The sequence below is a fragment of the Neolamprologus multifasciatus genome, chromosome 3, assembly GCF_963576455.1.
Source record: "Neolamprologus multifasciatus chromosome 3, fNeoMul1.2, whole genome shotgun sequence".
NCBI lineage: Eukaryota > Metazoa > Chordata > Actinopteri > Cichliformes > Cichlidae > Neolamprologus > Neolamprologus multifasciatus.
The window spans coordinates 25,500,046-25,522,973 of record NC_140441.1 but is presented as its reverse complement, the minus strand read 5'-3'; the positions used below and the strand labels follow the sequence as shown (position 1 = coordinate 25,522,973).

The following is a 22,928-nucleotide window of genomic DNA, read 5'->3' as shown; positions in this document are numbered from 1 at the left end:
TGTGTTTGTACCTGTTTAGAAGTCTTTGTGGGGACCAAAAAACCCAAAATGTGTTTTTTTGGTCAGGGTTACAGTTAGGTTATGGTTGGGTTTAGGCTACGCGTTAAGGGTTAAGCATACATTTTTGATGGTTAGGGTAAGCGGCTAGGAAAAGCATTATGCCAATTAGATGTCCTCACTAAGATATCAAAACGAGAATGTGTGTGTGTCTTTTCAGTGATTCGGTTTCAGGTCTTTAAGTGCTCCTGGTCTTGTATGTCCCTTTGTGTTTTTGAACACTGGCATTTTGAGTATTTCTTCTAAGTGTCAGGAAACCTGAGGCCAATCTCTCATTTCTTAGCTGTTTTTTCAGATGGAAGACATCCGGCATGATTTTTGTTTTTTGACGTTGTTTATGTGTGCTGACGTAAGTGTTGGTGTCATTTGAATGGGACATTTTTAACTTTGACAAAAATAGCAATCCATTTTCATCGTGGGCTGGAATATTTTGTTTTTTAACAGCCTGCCAACAGATAAAGCAGAACTGCGCTCAATGCCTCTTCTAAAGTCCTGTTTTATTTTTGCTGTGTTTGATGGCCCTGATGATAGGGACAGGGTGAACGGAGAGGAGACAGGAAGTGACAAATTACCACAAGCTGGCTTTTAGGCCATAATACAGACATGTATGTGGTCCACAACAAAGTGTGACTGATGCTAGATTTTGGCTGTCAGTGCTCAAACCTCCTCTGTATATATCAGGTGATACTGTTTCTCTACTGAATATACACAGTTGACTCCCAGCTGCATGTGCTGCAGACAGTGTTGTGTATACGCATTGACAAACTGTGCAATGACATAATTTTTAAGCAGATATGCGTGACTATCCAACAATAATCGTGTGTTATAGCTCATTTACAGTCAACTTCAATTTCATACTTGTTTGATTTAATAGACTGTATATAAAAGATGGTCAGAACCACAACAAAATTAAGGATGCTGCATTCTCATTGGCTAGCAGCTTTCGATAAATGGGTCGTTAGTCAGTTAGAGTGCCCCCTTTTATGCAGGGTCTAACAGGGACAATGGTTTACTGTAAAGCTCTATACAGACTATTGCATTTATCTGGATCAGCTAGAATATCAGCCCTGATTGATTAAAGATACTTGGTGTTAGCTAGCTCTCAGTTCAAAGTGGCTAACACTCAGTGACTTTGTCAGGTCAAATCTTTACTCTTTTCTGTCCATAAGAAAACATTAATAAGAGTACTTTGGTGTAATTCTAATATTTTCCCCTAATCATCGCTTCAAGCTTGTAACTTATTGTGCAGAGGAAGCTGATTTGTTTGTGCTGCAGACAAATTGCCTCAGTTTTTTGTTTTGCGAATTTTTTTTGCTCATTTCCTTTTATTTTTTAACTCTTTGCTCTATATTAAGCTTTTTGGGGTGAATTGAAGTTGAAATGTTCCTAGGCTGAAATAATGCTCATCGACAGTAAACGTGGACAGATAAGTAGCTGGCAAAATATCTTCATGTGCAAATGTGAGCACTGAGGCGTTCAGTTGAAGTTTTTCCAGACAGCTTCTGAACACTCCCGCTCCCAGAGACTCAGTTCGCAGCACAAGCAAAGTGATCAACAGGTCATCAGACATCCATCTGTTCCCTGCACAGCTCAGGGCGCAGCAGTGCGAGGGCGCTGGATATCGAATCTAATTTTAGTGTCGTTGTGTGTGTTTCCTGCAGGCTTTTCAATCTGACCCTGAAGAAGCTGATCATGCTGAAGGAGCTGGATAAGGACCTCACCTCAGTCGTCATCGCGGTCAAACTGCAGGTACGAGACGTCTCCAGAAGCACGAGGTGAAGCACACCTGCTGTACACAGAGGCTGGATTTTTATGGAGGCATTATTTTAGAAATGCATCAAAAGAAAAAGTTTCTGCAAACGGAATAAAACAACTTTAAAGATTACACATACAGATCCCTGTGAACAATCTATGAGCAATAACTGAGTAATAACCAAAACAGAATTAGATGATGGGCACTAAAATCATACCTCGAAGCTCAGTTCCAGGAAACAAAATCAATTTTTTTAAAGTCTGACTAAACTTTCCTAGAAATAAAATCCTCCCCAAGGTTACATCCTGTTTTGTCAAAGTCTGCTTGAGTTGAACATTTATCTTTATCTTTAATCATTAAATGACATTATAGGATTCAAATACATCCACTTTCAACAATGCTTAACGAGCAGACGATAAAAAATGCTGAAAAACGAACAAACTCCCCACCTGGGAAAAACCCAAAGTATTTGTTGCCTTTTCTGTAAAGCCGTTCATTGTTTTGCTGAGTCGGTTTCATTGGACGCAGACACGCTTCCTCCTCGTTGTTTTGCAGCCAAGCTGCTTTCTAAAGTGCCTCATTAGCCGGGTGCTTTTCTCTTAGAACTGGCAGATGGAGCAGCGCTGCCAAATCCCACTTTTTCTGACCATTGGAGAGCTTTTTGGCAGTGCAGGCGGCCAAGTTAGTTAAAGTTAGCACAGAATACTTCAAAAATACTGCATTTTGTCACATTTTGTTGTCATTTCTCTCTCTAATGCCAGGGCTCCACTCCAAACTTCTACTCGCTGGCTCGTTTTCAGTCTTGATTGCTATCGTCTTGTTTTCTAAGTAAACCATTAAATTCTCTGCTGCTCTCTCACATAAGGCTCTTTAAGCTGGTTTAATTCTTTTTCCATGCGGCTGCCGCTCGCTCAGTCTTCCAGCCCTGCTTTCTCCTATCAGGCATTTCTCCTTCCTCACCTCCTCCTCTGGCTGTGCATGGCTGATGATAATGATGAGTCTGTTGTTTTGAGTCTGCTGGAGTTAGCTAGGGCACGCTAATAGAAATCTTTCTCTTTTTTTCTTGCTTGCTTTCTTTACTTTCACCGTTTCTTCTGTAGTCATCAGTCTGTGTCTCGTCTTCAGGGCTCCAAGCGGATCCTGCGCTCCAATGAGATCTTGCTGTCCTCAGCAGGACTGACGGAGACCGATCTGCAGCTCACCTTCTCCCTCCAGGTACGAACAAAGGTTCAGCGAGATCAGGGACCCGTCAATCACAGCCAAACAATAACTTTCTGCTTTTACAGAAAACATAGCCACAACAATAACACAAAAAATTTACTCCCTAGCTTCAGAAATGCAAAAGTCTTGAGCCAACCGTCATTTCTTTATATTTTGCCATTGAGGAGCCTTCTTGTAATTTTTTTTATAGTGGTTTGGATCAAATGTTCCCCAGGCCTTCTGAAGGTCTCTGTGTTTTGTTTGACAATGGCGGATTTTCATTTTCACTCCAGTCTTTGTACCTGATCGTTTTCACAGCAATATTTATTTGTTAAGCTGTGCACTGATCCGTGAACCATTCAAGCATCAAAAAGGTGCCTAAATTAAGAGATGAACCAATGTTGTGTCTACATGTGACAGACAACTTAGCAAATAACCAATTTTAAGTTCTCTAAGTGAAAATCAGTGGTAACAGGTCTGATAGAGTCATTAATCCAAAATTCATATTTTGATTTTTTCGCTCAAATGATCATCAATATGTCCAGAAAAGGTCAGGAGACACTCATAACAGTGAGTGTCTGCAGCCATCTGTAAAACACGGTGGAAGCTCTGTCATGGTTTGGGCTGCATTTCAGTCAGTGATGTTGCAGATCTTGTCAAAATTGGGGAATTATGAACGCAGAAATGTACAGTCAGATTTTGATCTGCCATGCAATAAAATCTTTACTGTCTGAGTGAAATTGGCTTCAGTTTTCAGCATAGCAATAATTCACGAAGCACTGTCAGTACAGTGAAAGCACACCTGGATAGAAGAACACACAATGAAGCACTATCAGTCATGGATTGGCCTCCCCAGAGCAGTGTGGGATCATCTTGACAGAGAACAGAACAAAAGGCAGAAACATCCAAAGAAGAGCTTTGAATTGAATGTCCTTCAAGAAGCCTGGAGAACTATTCCTGAAGTTTACTTAAAGAAATGAGAAGAAAGCTTCCTCAGAGAGTTCAGGCTGTGATGAAGAGTAAAGGTGGTCCTACCAAATATTGACTTTTAAGCTCATTAGAATTGTGCAAACTCAGTTTTTGCCGTATATACTCCATTATGTATTTACACGCCTCAGTAAACTGTTGCACCTGTTTCCAATTTTATTAGCAAAACATAAAGAAATGTGGAGTGGCTTAAGACTTTTGCACAGTACTGTATCTTTACAAACATGGAAAACTTTAGCGTTGCTAGGTGAGGGAGGATCAGGGAAGCGGATCCTTTAGCTCTGATGCATTTGCACCTGTGATATTAAAACAGTTTGGGATAGTTTGGAAAAGTTTACACAAAGCTGCAGAAGTGTCGCCTGCAACTCTCCATACAGCAACAATACGGAGTGCATTAAGGCAGAGCGTGGTTAATGTAGTTCCCAGCGGGGTTTTCTTGTGCTCTAAATCATCCTTTCCGATTTCCATGACTCTAAAACGCTGCTAAAAGGTCAGGGAGTTTCTCTCTCTGGAGCTTTCCGAGTGCACCGAGCCAGGCATTATACATTATACATTAAACTTCCTACAGCAGCAGCACTGCGGAGAGGAAGCTTATTAAAATCGAGCCACTGGAGTCGTTTCACGGCTTTAAACATTGTTACAGGAGCAAGTTTGGTTCCATTTATAGTGCAGCTGCTGAGATCGTTAATGATGGGTTATGTCATAGTTGGGCTCAGACTAAGTAGTTTGACACCTGGGGATGCTGAGCGAGGTCAGTGTGTGTGAGGGGACTTATACAAGAAGCCGTTTGGATCAGTCTAATTATCAAGTCCTGAGAAATAAACATTATTTATTGAAACATCTGAATTCATTCAGGAAATAAGTGTTGTGTGTGTGTGTTTCTACCTGCAGTATCCACACTTCTTAAAGAGAGATGCCAACAAGCTTCAGATCATGCTGCAGAGGCGCAAGCGATACAAGAACAGGACCATCCTGGGCTACAAGACCCTGGCTTTGGGTCTAATCAACATGGCCGAGGTAACGTAAACCTGCAGAGGTGATTTATGCTGTTTTTCTTAACCTTTAAATCTGATCACTTTCCTCTTCAGTTTCTTCCTCCTTGATTATTCCTGACGTTTCCTGAAATGCCTTAAATGTGCTGCACTTATTGCATTTAGAATAAACCTGTGAATATCGGACATTTGAGCTACATTCAATACGTCTTCGGTCTGCCCTTTTTTTTTTTTTTTTTTTTTTTTTTTTTTTAAATCTTTCTAAATGTGTTTTTCTAAATTGGGTTTAGCTTCTTTGAATAGCAATGTGCATTTATTTAAAGCCATAAATAAACCCTCAGCGTTTCTTTACTGGAAGCAGTGCTGCAGCTTTTTGTGGAAACATTTATAGATGATTCATCGGCTAGTGATGGAAAATAATGTTTAGCCCGAAGCCCTTATAGGAGACATCTGTGCCAGCTGACCTTGTTCGCCGCTCTTTTGCACAGTTGTAGTGCTCTCCAAACAAAAGACTGTGACGAGTCAAAACTAGAGCGAACAATTTCTGGAGAGAAGGCAGCGTTTGACTGTCAAATTTCCATCTGTTTGTCTTTAAGTCCAGCTGAACGTTTCTGAAAAACTGACGAAATCCTCTGACAGTGTTCAAGATTGAGCTCGTTCCCAAAAATGTAGAAAATTCAAAGTGAAACACCGACTGTGAGACGGTCGCGCGTCCTCTCAGCAGCAGTTACATTTCTCTGCGGTCTTCAAAGAGGTGAAGCGCAGAGTTGCGACTTTGCAGAATCTCATGTTTGTGTCAGCATTGCAGGGAAATGAGTATCAGGCAGGTGAGCGATTGCACTTTGCTTTAACAGACGAGTGGCTATATTATTATTATTTATTCTTACATTTCCAGCACTGGGCGCCTCTGAGGCAGCAGATGGAGGTTAAGCTGCATGTTTGAGGGTGCGTCAGCTGCGAGCTGTCGAGTCAGACAGCTGACAAAAGTCCCAGCTGATCTGAGCTGTTGACCCAACAAGCCACCGGTCACGGTCTCATCTCTCTAAACATGCAGCTTCTGCCCTCTGCTTAAATCCGATCTTCATTTCTCAGCCGGTCTTCGCAGAACGTTTTCTAAAGCTAATATCCAGCACGATAATCCGCGATGCTCCTCTCTTGTGGCAGCTCCCTTCATACACATCATTCCTCTCCTCCTTTGTCATTCAGGAAATTTTCATTCACAGCGGCGGCTCGCAAAACGTATTTATTGCCAACCTTCATTTACCCTTCACGTAAACGCAATTCGCCGAGTGCGCTTTCAAATCAGACGCTGGATTTTGATCTCTGGCCCGGCGTCCTCTTCTCGGCCGACATAAATGTCGCCATAAATCAAACGTACAATTAAATTTCAGCCTCTTCTGCCAAAAGCTCCTCACATTCTCTGCCTCCTCCGATATGAAACTGCTTTAAAAGGCTGGTGATTTATGCCGTCTGTACTTGTGTGCGCACGTGTGGACGGTCTTTGTCCTTTAGGAACGCCTGTTAGCTTTCACCAGCTGTGTGTGTGTGTGTGTGTGTGTGTGTGTGTGTGTGTGTGTGTGTGTGTAAGTCAGGATTATTAAATGTGTAAAACACCTTCAACTCACTGGCTTCACATAAAATGTTTTATGGAGAGAAAAGAACATAAATCCACAGTCACTCAACAAACAGGTCTGATCTCATGTTTACAGGAGTGTCTTTGTAGATGGAACTGAACCAAATACGGTAGAGTGAGCTGTTATAATACATCCAACCCTAAGTCAGACTTCCAGTCCTGATTAAACTATATTTTTGGTGCCTGCTGGCTGTCCATGACCGTCCCTGCATATATAATAAAGTCACATTTTATTCCGGAGCCAGTCTCAACAGACAATTTGTCTGTAATTTGAAGTTACTCTGCTGCCATATTCTGCCTAAAGCTCTGTGTGTGTGTCAGGAAAATAATACGCTACAGGGGACACACGTGGACTTTCAGAGTCACAGAGAAATGTCATGTTGATGGCACTGTGCTGCCTTAATATGACAGGTAGTTTCCACTGACCCTGCAAGCAGCAGGAGGAGAATGAACTGCTGAACCTGTTCATGATTTCAGAAACATTTTGCTTCTGAATCTGAAATCTTACAAATTCAGTTTTATTTATACAGCACCAGATCACTACGGCAGTCGCCTCAAGGTGCGTTACATTGTAAGGTAAAGACTCTATTATAATACAGAGAAACCCCAACAATCAGATGAGCCCCTATGAGCGAGCACTTTGATGACAGTGGGAAGGAAGAACTCCCTTTTGACAGGAAGAAACTTCCAGAACCAGGTTCAAGAAGCCGTGACTGGTTGGGAAGCAAATGAAGGATAACTTAGAAGAAGTTCAGGATGGCGCAAAAGTCTTGAGCCACTCCCCATTTCTTTATATTTTGCTTCTGAATATATGAATATTCATGTGGTACGGAGCAAAAGTTCTCCAGGATTTCTGAAGGTCTTTAAAAGCTTTTGAAGGGCTGCTTTTTCCACATATTTTCAGTCCAGTCTTTCTGGACTAACCAGTGTTGTGTCTACACATTACAGATAACAATTGTATCTTTAGGCACTTTGTTACTATCAGCATGTTGCAAGAACACATCATTTGTTTCCTTTTCTTTAGATAAATCGTCGAAAAATACCAATGATATCACAGTTTAACTGCTACAAAGTAGTATTTTTGTACCAACAAGGTACGGTGAGACTCGAGAACCAGGTTAATATGGAACGCCATGACTGCCATAATGAATTAATTAAATACACCATTAAATAATTAATTAAATGTGTCAATAATTAATTAAAATGGGAAATAATTAATTAAGTAAATAGTTATGACACATGTAATTAATTCATTATTGACACATTTAATTAATTATTTATGTATTTCACATTTTAATTAATTATTGACACATGTAATTAATTAATTATTGATACATTTAATTAATTATTTATGTATTTCACATTTTAATTAATTATTGACACATTTAATTAATTAATTATTGACACATTTAATGAATTATTTATGTGTTTCACATTTTAATTAATTATTGACACATTTAATTAATTATTTAATGATATATTTATTTATTTCATTTTGGCAGTCCTGGCGCCTGGCTCTCACCATGAAATAATTTTACCTGTCAACCTCACCCATCAAACTAAGGGGGCGGGGTTAACGCTGATCCACTCAAAACCATTGCTTTGGCCTGGTGGCCATTGTTTTTAGCACACAACAACCAGCATGTGGAACCTAACAGAACTGAACTTTGAAAACCCTGTTTGTGTGTGTCACCAAATACAGTTTTAATATTTTTTTAGCCGAGAATGTAGTGGTTTAATCTTCATGTGTCTGGTCGGTTTGTCAAGATACAGCCTCTTTGCAAAAGTGCTTCGATGATTTCGGAGATGTCTGCCCAGTCTCACGGCAAAGCGGGGATAGACCCGCTCGCCTCGCAAGCAATCGAGCTATTATTACCGCCGACAAAGCGCAGGCCCCGGTACACAGCTGTAATAACCCCCGCTGACACGGACTTATTTTACTGAGGTTATATTTATCGGGTTTTATTTCCTGATGTTCTTATGTGTCCTACGTGTTTCAGTATAATTCTGAATCATAACTAAGATTAAAAACATGTTTAAGGAGGAGAGAGAGCAAATAAATTCGATTAACAGCTGATCTTTGGGTTTTTGTTCAGTAATCAGCGTGACCTGTGTATAAACGCATAAAAGAGATAACGTTGGTGTTTCCTCATGTAGTAACTGCTGGCTTTAACTGTACAAAGGTTGTTCGACACTATGACACACATACAGACTTTATGATGTTCGGCTAATATTTTTATTGTGAATATTAATCACGAGGGTAAACGGACCTGTACACCACGGAGCAAGATCAGCATATCCACGATATCTTCAGCTCTCTAAGTTAACCCAATCTAACTGTCATCTACGAATAATTCACGGGTCATATCAATATGATTTTACAGAAAAGCATCCTTAATACTGCCAACTATTCCAGAGACGTGAAAATCTACAGCATAAAGAACACAAAAATATAGCAGTCTAACGCAACACTGTAACGGAGATGAACCGTCAGTTTGTCACAGATCAAAGTGGAATGAAAGCGATTGGTTGAACAGGTGTTCATGATCTGTGTTTTCTGCATTTTCATCAGCGTAAGAGACTCAGCAGTTATAACAGTTATACATTTAATAAATTACCAAATGAACGCAAGAAACGAGCAAACCGGTTCCGACAATTTGAGTTTGTGTTCCCTCAGCTGCAGACTCGCTGCTGTTTAAATGTTTGAGAGGAAGATTAGATATAAAGCTCAGTCTGCGTTCACATTTGATATGAGGCCAGGACGGATAATGGCTGTGTCCTGTTTTAAGATCATACATGTAAAATTGTCTGACCTCCGTCGATCCAGCCGCTCAGAGTTAACTGAAGTTAACTTGGATAAATTATAGTTAAGGAGTATCACAGATAACACCCACGTGAGCTGTGTGACTGTTCACCACTACACGGAAATCAGTAGGCTATTACTGAAATACACGTGCTATTTCATAAACTATGATATAAATAGGGAGGTCCTACTAACATGTTTAGTTTTAAAGGACACCTTCCTGCCTTTCGTCTCATTCGTGAGCAGTAGGCTATTAGTTTTCTTCTAACATCCAGAAGTCTGCACGATGTGTTTCATAGTTTGTAACAAACCTTTGACAGTTAAACATAACATGAAATTCTAACAGATCGCTGGTGCTTAGAATACAGTTGAATAACTATTAAAAAACAGATGATATAATATTTCTGTCCAGGTTGCAGTCTGCATTATGAACATGTAGTTGGAAACTCTGCTCCTCTCGGTGGAAACACACCAGATAAATAGTTCAGTCTAACACATGTGCCAGTGAACCATTAAACGTCTGTAAAACTGTGCAGTTCTGAAATGTAACTTTAACCTCAGCCAAACCGATTTGCTCAGTTGTAAATAAAACAGCGAAGTAAACGTGACCCGACAGACAAAACCTGAGTGAATTAAGTCCAGCGTTTAACCACTGAGAGCTAAAACTCAGGTGAGGTTTCAAAGCTGTGTGCCGGTGATTGGACATCAGCCGCTGATGAAGTGGGTTCGCCTATAAAGTGCTCTGTTGGAAAACGAGCTCCAGCAGCTCTAAGCTTGGGAAAAACTATATTTACTTATCTTGTGCAGAAAAATGTGCTGACATTGCGTAATATCGAGCACCGGCTGCCCAGTTAAACTGTGACTATCACCAGGTAACGTGGGCGTGTTTCTTGAATTAGCAGCAGGTGTTAAACAGCTGACAGGTGAGGAGGAGGATGCATGCAGGTAAACTGAGGGTCTGTTGAGCTGATCGCTGGTTTCGTGAGAAAAATGTCAGCTCGTTCTTTATGTTACAGAAGCACAGAGACACAAGACCAGGTGGAAAGAGACGATCGTTTGGTGAAAATGAGAATCTGGGAATGCAACATGTGGAACACGGAAAGTGGAATATGTAAACAAACCGGTTAACGTAACCCCCTCGGTGCACTGTGCATGCTGACTGTTAGCAGAGCAAGTGACATCTCTGAAAACATCTGAGCACTTTTGCAAACATGTTCTATGTTGACAACCTGACCAGACATGTGAAGATTACAGCGCGACATTCGCGGCTAAAACACTGTTAAAAGTGTAGTTGGTGACAGAAAAACGGGCTATTTTAAAACTACACCACCACCATTACTGCCTGTGATTTGAAATGCATTCTGGGATACCTGGCTGCCCCAAGTCTACACAAGCAATCGATTATCTAGGATCGACCTGTTTTGACTTACTTTGCACGGCAACCAATCAAATGTTAGAGAAGCTGCATGGGCAGCGTTAACCCCGCCCCCTGCGTTTGATGGGTGAGGTTGACAGATAAAATTATTTAATGGTGAGAGCCAGGCGCCAGGACTGCCAAAATGAAATAAATAAATATATCATTAAATAATTAATTAAATGTGTCAATAATTAATTAAAATGTGAAATACATAAATAATTAATTAAATGTGTCAATAATTAATTAATTACATGTGTCATAACTATTTATTTAATTAATTATTTCCTATTTTAATTAATTATTGACACATTTAATTAATTATTTAATGGTGTATTTAATTAATTCATTATGGCAGTCCTGGCGTTCCATAGGTTAACAGGTTAGTCGATTTCTTTAAATCACTGAGTGGAGTGATGGACTCACTGCAGTCGTAGTTATGGGCTACGTCTCGTTTGAGCGGGCTCTGAACCTTTAATTCCTCGAGTGTTACCAAACATTGTTCAACAGTGGCTGCGTGTTTTTGCATATTTAGAATTCTTCATTTGTTTTCATTTTGCTTTTATTTTGAAGTTTTCTTCACACTTCAGTTTCCTTTCATTTAGTTGCCATAGTAGATTTGTAGATTTGCGCAACGCGGTTTTATTTTGACTGTTAGTGCTGAAAATGTGTAATTTCAGTTATGTTTTTTTTTTGTTTTTAACTATTCTATACACTCATGGTGTCTCAACACACATGTGCACCAAAGCCCCCCGATGCCTCGTGGGATGGCAAATTTAATCCACAGAAAAAATGCACAAAGTTCATTTTGCAGAAATTTTCAAAAGCTGCCATGTATTTTGGAGACTGAGTATAGCTATCTTTAACCGTCACACTGCACAGTATGTGTTCACTGCAATCAGTGCTTTGTTTGAATAAATGAACACAAACTCAGCAGCTGCCTTCAGTTATGGGCCATAATAAAATACTTACATAAGTTACGTCTAAGTGAAAGTGTGTCGACAAAGTTACTGTTGAGAGCAAGTGTGACACGGCCATGAATGTTATACAAAGGCAGAGTAGGCAGTGTGATGTGAAGCACTGTTCTGCAGCTTGGAGTTTTCTATTGAAGTCGTAGCAAGCTTAGTTGGTAAAGTGCGCCAACAAGCTGTGTTATATGTTTACATTACAGAGAAGGATGGCCGCTAATTAGTGCACAATAACAGACTAATAAGACACTCACAGAAACACAGCACAGACCTCTCTGACAAGCTCTTATTGTCTCGGACCACACAGGAAGCTGTTTTATTTGTCTGCATACAAAATGCTACAAAAGCCACCAACACCACAGATAAGGCCTTGAAGTCGAGATTAGCAACTCAAAGCGGCCGAGGTGAAGTTTAGCAGTCAGCCTGTGCTCCTCTCACCTGTCAATCAAGGAGCCGTGATCCTGAGCTCTAATAAAACCTTAAACTGGCGAGGTGGTTAAAGATTGATGGCTGCACAGGAGCAGGTTAGCAGTAGACCACCCACACATTTTAGGGGGTTTTTTTGGCATCAAGCTGCTTTTTTAATGTTTTGAAATTGGACTTTTCTTTGGGGACTGAAACTACGTCCACTCTGGAAGTGATTCACAGCCATCGGAGACAATAGAAAGTGAAGCAACTATGTTCAAAAATGTGGTAAAAATATGGGCAAACTAGCAACTAGTGGGCAGGACTCAAGATAAACTTTCTCAACTTCAAGGCGACGATCAAAGCGACTAATAATGAGAGTAACTAATGGCTTTGATTTACCTGGTAGTAAACACTTTAGAGGCAATTGGTGTGAAAGGCTTCCAGTCTGAATCTAAAAGTGAAGTTGATTCACACATAGCTCAAAATTTATTCATTCAGAGAGCTGTTAGCTGGTGATTTACTGTTAAATCCTGCACAGTAGGTACGAACCGACTCCTTATTACCTTTGTTACAAACTATCTCCAGACTATTTGGATATCTACCAAAATCTGTTTGTACATGAACAATGCTCACAGGGGGTTTATTGTGTGAGTTGTGATTTTTTTTATTTGTACGAGGCAAATAGAGAGTCTGGCTTTAAAGCTTTAAATTACTGTTAATTTTTTTTTTTTTTTTTGTAGAGCGTGCAAACCACACAGGCTCACTTTCAGTTGGAGGTTTTATGTGATGTCATTGGTGGAGGGAGGTTATTCAAAGATCTAGCGGTGTAAAATTACTGGTTGTCACTTTTTAAGCACCATGAAATCCTCCATAAAAATGCTCAATTTTGCAAGAAGTGGAAGTGTGAGAGCGAGATGACATAAAAATTCCTTTAAAATCATCTTGTCATTTATTGCCCATGTGCTTTCACGATACTGAGAAATAAAACATTGGTTTTATTATGTTTTCTTAATTTATTCAATATTTATAAATGTTTCTGACTTTTAGGCTTTGAAGATATATTAAATTAAAATCATATTAAAGTCATCATTACTGCTATTTAATTTTTAACTACCTGAAGAAAATAAAGCATCAAGAGATCAGGTGGCATTTAACTACTTTAATTTTTAAAAACTGCATAAAGATTCAGAAGATGCGCCTGCACTGAATCCTTCTGTGGGTTTTACTGTCTTCATGAGGGGAAAAGCAGTCGAATTACATCTATGTTCCTCCTCAGACACGCATGTTCATCTTCATGCTGTTTGACAGATTTGCACAATTGTCTTTCTTTGAGAAAATGGTTAAAATTAGCAGCTGCAGGAAGCTTCGGGAGGCTATCGACAGTGTAGGTGAAAGGATGCACGGCAATAAGGTCTCTCTCCTTGAATGTTTGGCTAAGGCTGGCTCCATAATAAGCTGCTCAGACTTCATTAAATGTGCGAGTGTGACCAGATTCCTGAGAGAGGCTGGGTGTCACTCGGTTAGACGCACAAACACACAGAGACACACACAGCAGACGTGGCGCTGCTCTTTGCTGTAGCCGCACAGAGAATTGATTGCCTCGCCTGTGCGTGCTTTCTCTGTCGGCGTCTGGTTTTGTTCATTTTCCTCAGCCTTGTTTTGTCTCCCGGTCTCTTTATTGTCGTTCGACTCAGATTCAGCTTCTGCATTTCTCTCCATCTGCAGAGCTTTCATGCCAGTCTCTATTGCTTCACTGCTGTTTCCCCTCCTCGTCTAATGCTGTTTAAATGTTGTATAGTCCAGTGTATCCCTACTTTATCTGTACAGGAAGACCAAGAATGGAAATAAGTAGATTTTATCCTCAATAATTCAGTTAAAAAGATTATCTGACTTCTTTGTTTTTTCAGTCTCCTTGTTTCTGTTTGCATGCTGCTATTTGAATATTCAGACGCTCATTTGGGAAGAGTTTCTTTTAAAGAGAACGTCGAGATTTTATTCAAATCTCATACAGGCGCTAGCACACACTAAGTTGTGGATACTTGTGGATAAAAACGTAGCTAGAATGTGGATACATTTACATTTGATTATATTCTGTTATACAGAATATGTAACAATTCTTTTGTGATAGTCTGTATACAAAAAGATCAAGTACCCACTGTGACTTGACCTGTTTGTTTACAAAGTGTCATTCTGGTTCTTCTGGAGCCAGTAGTGACCATATTTGGACACGAGGGGGAAGTACGAAGATATATAATTGGTTAGCAAGGTGCACCAATAAGACTGTACAGATACCTGCTAATTAATGCTGAGTAGATGCATAGAAATGAATAACAAGGGTGTGTTTGCAAGAGTCAACCAGACAGTAAAAATGACATTAGAAATGCCCCAAAAGGTGACAAGTAAACATAGTAGAGACTTAAATAAATTAGTTAAGGTAAAGATTAGTGGGAGCTTAGTGGTTAATTAGCTAAGGTGAAGTCCAGTGGTAAATAAGATGAGCTAAACCTTTAACCTAAAACTGTTAAGCCTCTAATAACACAAACTTTAAGTGTTACAATAGTTTAAACAAGTGATTTAAAGTTAAACAAGTGGGTTAATCGTTCAGGCTGTAAACATGCTTGTTTACCCTCTAACTTTAACATGGGAGCCTATGTGGATTGACTCAAGTTGAAATTAAAGATTTATCCAGCTCTGGTTAGTCTGATATCATCTAGAACATTATTCACGGCAAACATGATGCTAAGTTTCATATGCCATCTGCACAATACAGATTTAATCCGGCTGATTCTGATCTCGTTTAAACGCTGCTGCTTTTTTCCTTCCTCAAGGTGATGCAGCACCCCAGCGAGGGTGCCCAGATCCTGGGGCTGCACAGCCAGGTGAAGGATGCCTCAGTGCCCGTCGCTGAGATCAGAGTCTACTCCCTGTCGAGTCAGCCCATCGATCACGAGGGACCTAAAGCAAAGATGTCTGGTGCGCACATCATCTCACCGAATCTATCTTTCTCTCTAATAGTCTGTGTCTGCCCTCCTCCTGTCAGTTTGCTCCCATTCCTCAGTGGCGTCTCTTTTTCTGCGTCTCTCTAGATCGTTCTCCAGACATCGACAACTACTCTGAAGAAGAGGAGGAGAGCTACTCGTCAGAGCAGGAAGGCAGCGATGACCCCATTCATGGGCAGGTGTGTTGAGATGAGGACAACAATCACTTCATGGTTAATCTTGCAGTCACTCTGCTTGCTTTGGAAAACATTTAATGCCATCACATTTGACCTAATATGGTTTCTACACTTTTCAACACAAGTTTTTTGTTGTTGTTTTAATTAAATATTAATGCCTCGCCCTCCATTTTCAAGTTGTTTTACATCATGGAAACGGCTGCTGAAACTATGTGAGCAGCACAGATCATAAATAATTTATATTTACAGCTTTACAAAGAATGAAAACATCTAAAAATCAAAAACCCAGCACTCACATTTGAACCAATACTATAATTCCCACTGATTTCCACGTCTACAGATAAGTATTTTTGTATAAACGGAGACAGAAACCACAGAAAAAGCGAGTCGTCCAGATTTGGTCAAACCGACGGGGTTATTGGGTTTTCCCCAGGAGCATCAGTTCACAGTGACACTGGTGTGATGATCAGCAGAGCACTGGTGCTTTCTTTATTATGTTACCTTCTTTCTGAGATTACGAGAGAGAAGACGGTGGGTCTCGGGGGGACGTAAGGGGAATTGGCGCCCATCGGTGCGAGAGATTGAAAGGAGCAAAAAGACAGCATGGAGAGATAAGAAAAGAGCAATGAGGCTTTTGGGAGCCAGATTGAAAAGGCAGAAGGGAGAGACGGAGGGAATCCAAGCGCCAAGAGGGAGGATAAACAGAGCGCAGGGCGTTACGGTAGAGAGGTGAAGAATTAACTTCAATACTGAAGCAGGAATCGGGTCAGAGCTGGGTTTCTTATTTTCATGGTTTTTGTGTGTTTTGATGATAATATAACCAAGACCAAGTTAAGTTCAGTTTTGAGGGACATTTCAACACTGCTAAATGAGAGACAGATGGGGGGAATAAACACAAGCTGTTGTTTTAATTGATTTTAATTGAACGTCAGGCTCGGCCAAGTTAGCCACATCTATTCTGCTCTACTTGTCACCTGGCAACACGGCGAGCCAGCGTTGCCAGATTTCCAGATTTGTGCACTGACTTTGGTTTGTGCATTAATGACATTAAAGGATTGTGATATTATATTATGAAAAATTCTCCTGAAAAAACTACATTTCAGATAAATACTGACCATGCATGAATATAGCGCCCGATTATCTGTATTGGCTAATATCAGCCTTGTTTCCTGATATCGGTCTATTGAAAAATAAGAATACATTTAGTGACCTGCTGATTAAGTTATTAGAGCTGCACCTAAGGTTTAAGTCACAGTATTAGTAATTACAGAAATCTAAAAACTGATTTTGGCAGTAATTAATCCGCCAGGCTGTGTAAGCTCTTTAATCAAAATTATGTTTTTAATACTAAAACATAATTATTTTTGTTATCCGTGAATTTTTTTAAATTTACTGTTTTAGACAAAAGCAGAAAAAGCTGGAAAGCACATTATTACTTTTTGATGAAGATGCATAATTACAGTTATTTACTCCGGAACAGAAAATTTAGTTTTAAGTGGTTTAGCATCACGAGGTCCAGTGTGTCGGCCCAAATTTGGTTATAAAAGAGTTTTTGACAGATTTCTAAATTATGTGTGTGTTTCCTTGTTTTTATGACAAGCAATCTGATAAATTGAAGCGTCTTTCAGTTTTTCACTTCAAGGAGTGTTTAAAAAACGAAGAGCAAAAAAGAATAAACCATGTCTAAAAATAAGTAAATACATTTGTATCGAACATTTCTTTGTTTCGCTGGCACAAAAGGAGGAACGACAACCAAAAAACACAAAATAAAGAGAAATAGTGGTTTTGGCTTCAGCTGAGTTATCTTCATTCAGCCAGCAGCTGAATGAAAAAACAATGTATCCATGTTACCAGGAGCAACAGTGTAACCACGCAGACAAATTGTGTCGCTAAGACTCATTATTAGTTTTTATTTTCTTATAGCTGGAGTTGGCGACCTTGAACTAACCTTTAAAACACCACTTGCTCTCCTCGTCTTCCTGTCATTCGTGTTTCTCTCACTTTTTCCTTCTCAGTATCTGTTTGATGAAGACGAGGAGGTGAGGAAGAAGAAGCCGAGGCGTAAGCTGCCTTCCAACGCTGGTATCACCAGGGTAAGGAGAAGAAAAGCCCCCTCCCTGATCTCCCCCTTCATCCTCCCTCTCTTTTATACTCGTTTTTTTTTTTCTGCCTACCTGCTTATTTTGTCCGTGAAGCACTTTTGCAGAAAACCCGCTTCGTGCGACGGCCGTTTCAGATAAATTTGATTTGACTGGACTCAACAACCCTCCCTCCTCCTGCACAGCCTCTCGCCTCACCTCATTCAACCTCTCCTCCTTATCTGCTCGCCCCCCCCCCTGCTCCTGTCTCTCTCTCTCTCGGCCTGGCTCGCTCCCATGTTGGTTTATCTGCAAATCCATTTTCTCCCGCTCATTCACTCAATCAGGCCGATTTTAACCTGAGGATGCACGGACACACACGCTCACACAAAAACTGTACATAAAGGCTCAGCAGGAGGCACAGATTACAACACAATTTTTATTTTTTTTTTAAATCACCCTGGAAAAAATGAAGGTAGAGCTGCAGCTAATCAGAAGAAAGGCAGCATTTGGTATGTGTGTGCTTCTGTTTATCTAAGGAGGCTGTTATTGCAGCACCTCTGTAGATTCTATAGAACACACGTGCACACATGCACACACTAACCACCTGCACTGCTACACACACATTAAATATGTACTCGCTCTTAAAAGCTCCTACAGCAGACCCTGCACCCTGTGCGTCCCCAGGAGGTCCGACATCAAGCCGACCCTCTCCACTACGTAGCAGCAAATTGCTACAAATCCTCCAAAACACTCACTCTCCACAGCCACTCAGACACCCACTTGCTTTGCAGATGAAAGCTTTGCTTTGTCCATTTTTTTTTCATTTTTTACATCCAAACTGAGTTTTTCTTCCTTTTTCTTGGTTTTGTTTCTGGGTTTGTTTGTTTTTAAACCAAAAACAACGCTGAGAATTTTATTTTAACGTTTGGCCTGAAGTAGATTCCCACGCATGCTAAGATTGTTGGGTTTCCACTAATTTTAAAAAAGAAAAACATGCCGTATCCCAAAGATGGCTTCAGGTAGAATAATCTTCACAGTGAACTGCAGTGTTTGCAAGGACAGTTTATGAGTTGGCTGTATTTGCTGCTTGACTTTGTGCATTAAAATTAATGTCACAGAATAAGAGGATGATGCCAAGCGCTTGAAACTATGCCTTTTGTTCATTATCTGTATTTTTCATGTCCAATCAGGACATCTAAGTCATGAGTTATAAAGCACAGCGAACAATAATAGAGGTCCTGCCTTTGTAAATACAGTTGGGCAATAATCACATTGACTAATATAAATTTAGATCACTGTCATAGGATCAAAGTCAATTTTTTGGAAAGTACATTTAGTAAATTGCTTTCTAGATTAAATATTCATGCAGAATAGTCTGTTTTTGACTGATCCAGGTAATTACATACCCGAGAAATCATAGTGTTTATTAGATTTATGCAGAATTATGTAAGAATCCAGTAAAGCCACAAATCACTGATGCACATTAACAAATAGATGAACACAGAGATACCGAAAGGACAAACGTTAGTCACAGGGAGCTGCAGCTACGCCTCTGTTGGCATCCACCTGTCTGACAAACAGCTAAGACTTGTTGCTGCTTAATATTTCAGTGGGTGAGTCATACAACTGTGAACATCGATGTTAGGGGGGAAAAATGTGCTGCTGAAATCAAAACAGGTTTTGGACTGGGCTGTAAGCACGTTCTGCAGTGATGTTGATCATTTGGATATGAAAGTCTGTGTGCTTTGCTTCTAGAAGCATCCTCGAGTGGTGATTGGAGGAACTGCAGAAGCTGCTATGGTGGTTGCTGCTCGCTACCTTATAAACTACCTCTATTACTGCTACAGTGTTCTACTATCACAGCTTAGAGGTGAATGGGCAGTTTGTAGGGCCACACAGTGAATGTTGTTAGTGACATTTGGCAAAATAACTGACAGCTAACAGGTGGGTGGGTACGTCCAGAGTTAAGGGGTATTCACACAGTGACTGGCGGCACCATGGCAACCAGTCCCCATAGAAATCCATGACTTCAAATAACCATGGGGGAAATGATCGCTGGCAGTACATAGTGGGCGGGTCTTGAGTTTTACTTTTCTGACGGTTGAAGTGAGCAATTAAAGTGACTACCAATGAGAACGCAGGATACCATTGATTGACATGTGACAGTAAATACATTAGAGCACTGGTGTCAAACCTCCCCCATGGCCATTCATACTAAACCATGTGATTTATTTCTTCTTTGTTTCTGATTTTTGTTTAGCTGAACCTTTTGTATAATCTTATACATTTATGTCAAATGAATGTGTTATTTGTGAATACATTGTATTTAGTTGCTTTAGCTTTACTGCAACATTGAAAAAAAACCCCTATTCTAAACATATTGCAGTTATTTTGTGTCAACAGAGCAACTGCAACAATGTCACCAGCTGCTTGGAGCTTACTACATTATAATTTAAAGCAACGGTGGCGTTATGTGATGTGTTTGTAGAGTATGAGCCAGAGGCTAATACAAGAGACCAGGTGGCTCAATAAATTATAACATTTCTCTGCAACTGCTGCGTGTGCAAATTAGTTAGTAAGCATATCAACTCACCTATGAGGCCGTCAAATGGTTATTACAGGGGGAAAAAAAAAAGTCTAGTGTTTTAGAAATAGTCTTGGATTTAGTTTTTGAGGTACAAAATAACTTGTGCATTTGAAGATCTGCTGCCTTTTTGAAGGATAATAACGTCTGGCTCACGAATGTCACGCACGAAAAAATTTAATTGAATTTTGAGCTGCCGAGTCGGACAGATGTCGCACGTTTCAAGAAAACCTCCAGACTCGCGTTCAATAAATGTTACGTCTTCCTTTTTCAGATCACTTTTTGAATAAGATAATCAGTCCTTTGCAATTATTCAGGAAACGCATCTCGTGTTGGGAAGCGTCGACTTGGATAACCTCGGTAACGGGCCCGCTCTCACATATTCCAGTTTAATAACACGAGACACATTTTTCCTTTGCTGCATCCATTAACTGCTTCTGTTTTGACTCATCAGGCGTGAAAAGTGCGTGGAGATTGCCTCCTGTAGGTTTTCCCTAGGCTGTCGTGTTCTCCCCCCACACACACATGCACACACTGATATGAACATCTATCTCCGAGTTTCACGTTGTGCCTTTTTTTCCATTTTCTCTCTCACAGCAACCCAACATCAAACAGAAGTTTGTCGCCTTGCTGAAAAGGTTTAAAGTCACAGATGAGGTGGGTGCTCATTTCTCCGTTGTTTTTCTCTCTTCTATTCCCTTCCCCTCTCCGTGGCTCTCCTTCCTTCCTGATCACTTATATCACACGTCCACACTTCGGCTTTATGTGCGAGGTTCAGAGTGTGCGCTTGCCAGGTTGTTGGGAGTCGACGTGTATTTCAGTTGAGCTTTGAAGACACACAGAGATGTGTGGGAGAGATGTGGCAGAACAACTGAGATTCAGCTGGCAGCTCACAACGACACTGTAATTTAAAATAGAACAAAGATGTTTGTGTGTGTGTGTTTGTGTGCTTCTGTCAAGCAAAATATGTGTGTGCTGTCTCAAAGTGTGTGTGTGTGTGTTACAATCTATTAAAATTTCATTGCCTTCCCTCTGTGTCTTTACAAATCGAATTTTGTTCGTCTGTGTTTGCATCCTGTGCTTGCTCGTGTCGCTTTTCAAAATTGCAAATTGGAATATTGCTATTTTATTTGTATAAGCGTGTACGGCATATTGATTTTGTTTGATTTCATACAGTTGGATTGTTTGCGTAGTTTTGTGTCTGCACACCACCACAGAGGCGTTTCAGATTTGGTATTAATGTGCAGATTTTCAGCTTTAAGTCGAGGGTTTTTTAAATTAATTGGATAACTCGCTGCACAGCAGTCAGATGATGCCCATCCATTCATTATTCAATGACAAATTAAGAGGATAAAAGATCTGGAGTTAATTAAACTTGTATTTGGTAGCTTTTCACTGGGATTTTAAATATGAGGCCCAAGAGATGTCGGTGCAAGTGAAGTATGCCGTCATTAAGCCTGCAAATCTCAGGAAACCTGTCACAGAAAGAGCAAAAACTTCAGTAGCGAAAGGAATCAACAGTCTGGTGCATTGTTAGAAAGAATGAATGCACTCAGCAGCTCAGCTACACTAAAAAGCCTAAAAGAGCACAGAAGACAGCCAAAGTGCACGATGAAAGAGTTATTTCCATGGTTAAAAGAACAGCTTCACAGCATTTAACCATGTGATGAACACTCTTGAGGAGGCGGCTGTCTAAGGGAGAAACTCTTGATGAATGTAAATACAGAGATTTTACAACAGGGTGAAAACCATCAGCGGTTTCACTTAAGTCACATCAGACTTGGACTGAAAACATCTATAAGAGCACGCACAGTTCTGGAGAGTTTTTTGTGGACGGATGAAACTGAGATGAAAATGTAGCAGAATGATTGGAAGAGAAGCATAGTGGCAGCAGTGTTAGGGCGAGGGCATGTATGGCTGCCAGTGGAACTGGGTCAGTAGTGTTTGTTAATGATGTGACTGCAGATGCAAGCAGCAGGATGAACTGTGAAGTGCACAGGGCTGTACTTTCTGCTCAGATTCAGTCATATGCTGCAGAACTGGTCACACAGTGCTTCATAGTGCAAATAATGACCCAAAGCAAACTGCAAAAGCAACTCAAGAGATTCTTAAAGCAAATAAATGTGATTTTCTTCAAGTCAGTCACCTAATCTCAACTCAGCGGAGCAGATTTTTGGCTACTGAAGGCAGAGACTCACAAAAAAGCAGCGGCTGCATTAAAGGTCTAACAAAGCATCCCAAGTGAGGAAACAGCATTTGCTGACGTCCATAAGCTCTACACTTCAGCCTTGTAGACTTGTGTTCAGTTAATTCGGAGCATCTGAAAACAGGAGACTGGTCATAAAAATGTCTGTAATTCCTGAACATTGAATGCAACACTTTCTTTAATTAAAGCTGGTTTAAGATCTGCTGTAATGGTGTGCAGAGGCAAATCTTACAGACCTAACCGTGTGTTAGCCTGAAAATGTGACTTCTTTTATTTTAATTACTCAGGTCACTATTATTGTAAAATTTTCCATGTGTATTGCTGTGACCAGCATTGCAGAAAATCTACTTCTGCTTTATTCATGTGATTACAAACATTGCTGATCCTAGCAAAACTCTTTCTGCTACTTTTTAAGTACCACAAAGGCGGTTTGATATTTGTTGTTTATGTCTGTTTGTGTACAGATTTTGTTACTGGGAAAACATCACAGCCGCACAAGACAGAGTTATAAAATTTTCGGTGTTTAGTTGAGATTGAAAAAAAAATTGGAGTTCAGAGGTGGGTCTTGTTCAGTCTGTGTGATCTAACCTGATTATTTAATGATGGTTTGGTAGAAGTGACGCTCCATATACTGCAAACTGGTTATGGAAGCTAAGGATTGGATTGC

General features: G+C 40.2%; 1 protein-coding gene across 4 annotated transcripts in view; it reads left to right on the top strand.

Moving 5' to 3' along the window:
* Positions 1 to 22,928, top strand: part of pacs1b (phosphofurin acidic cluster sorting protein 1b) — a 71,899-nt gene that overhangs the window by 37,933 nt on the left and 11,038 nt on the right. For 3 of the 4 annotated variants that reach the window (XM_085154831.1, XM_085154833.1, XM_085154832.1), the window contains exons 2-8: positions 1,719 to 1,806; positions 2,936 to 3,025; positions 4,889 to 5,014; positions 15,044 to 15,188; positions 15,302 to 15,393; positions 17,406 to 17,483; positions 20,653 to 20,712. In XM_085154831.1, coding sequence (XP_085010957.1) covers positions 1,719 to 1,806; positions 2,936 to 3,025; positions 4,889 to 5,014; positions 15,044 to 15,188; positions 15,302 to 15,393; positions 17,406 to 17,483; positions 20,653 to 20,712 — 679 coding nt within the window. Of the gene's footprint in view, positions 1 to 1,716; positions 1,807 to 2,571; positions 2,639 to 2,935; positions 3,026 to 4,888; positions 5,015 to 15,043; positions 15,189 to 15,301; positions 15,394 to 17,405; positions 17,484 to 20,652; positions 20,713 to 22,928 lie in introns of those variants that run through there. The other variant, XM_085154834.1, reaches the window with a different exon arrangement.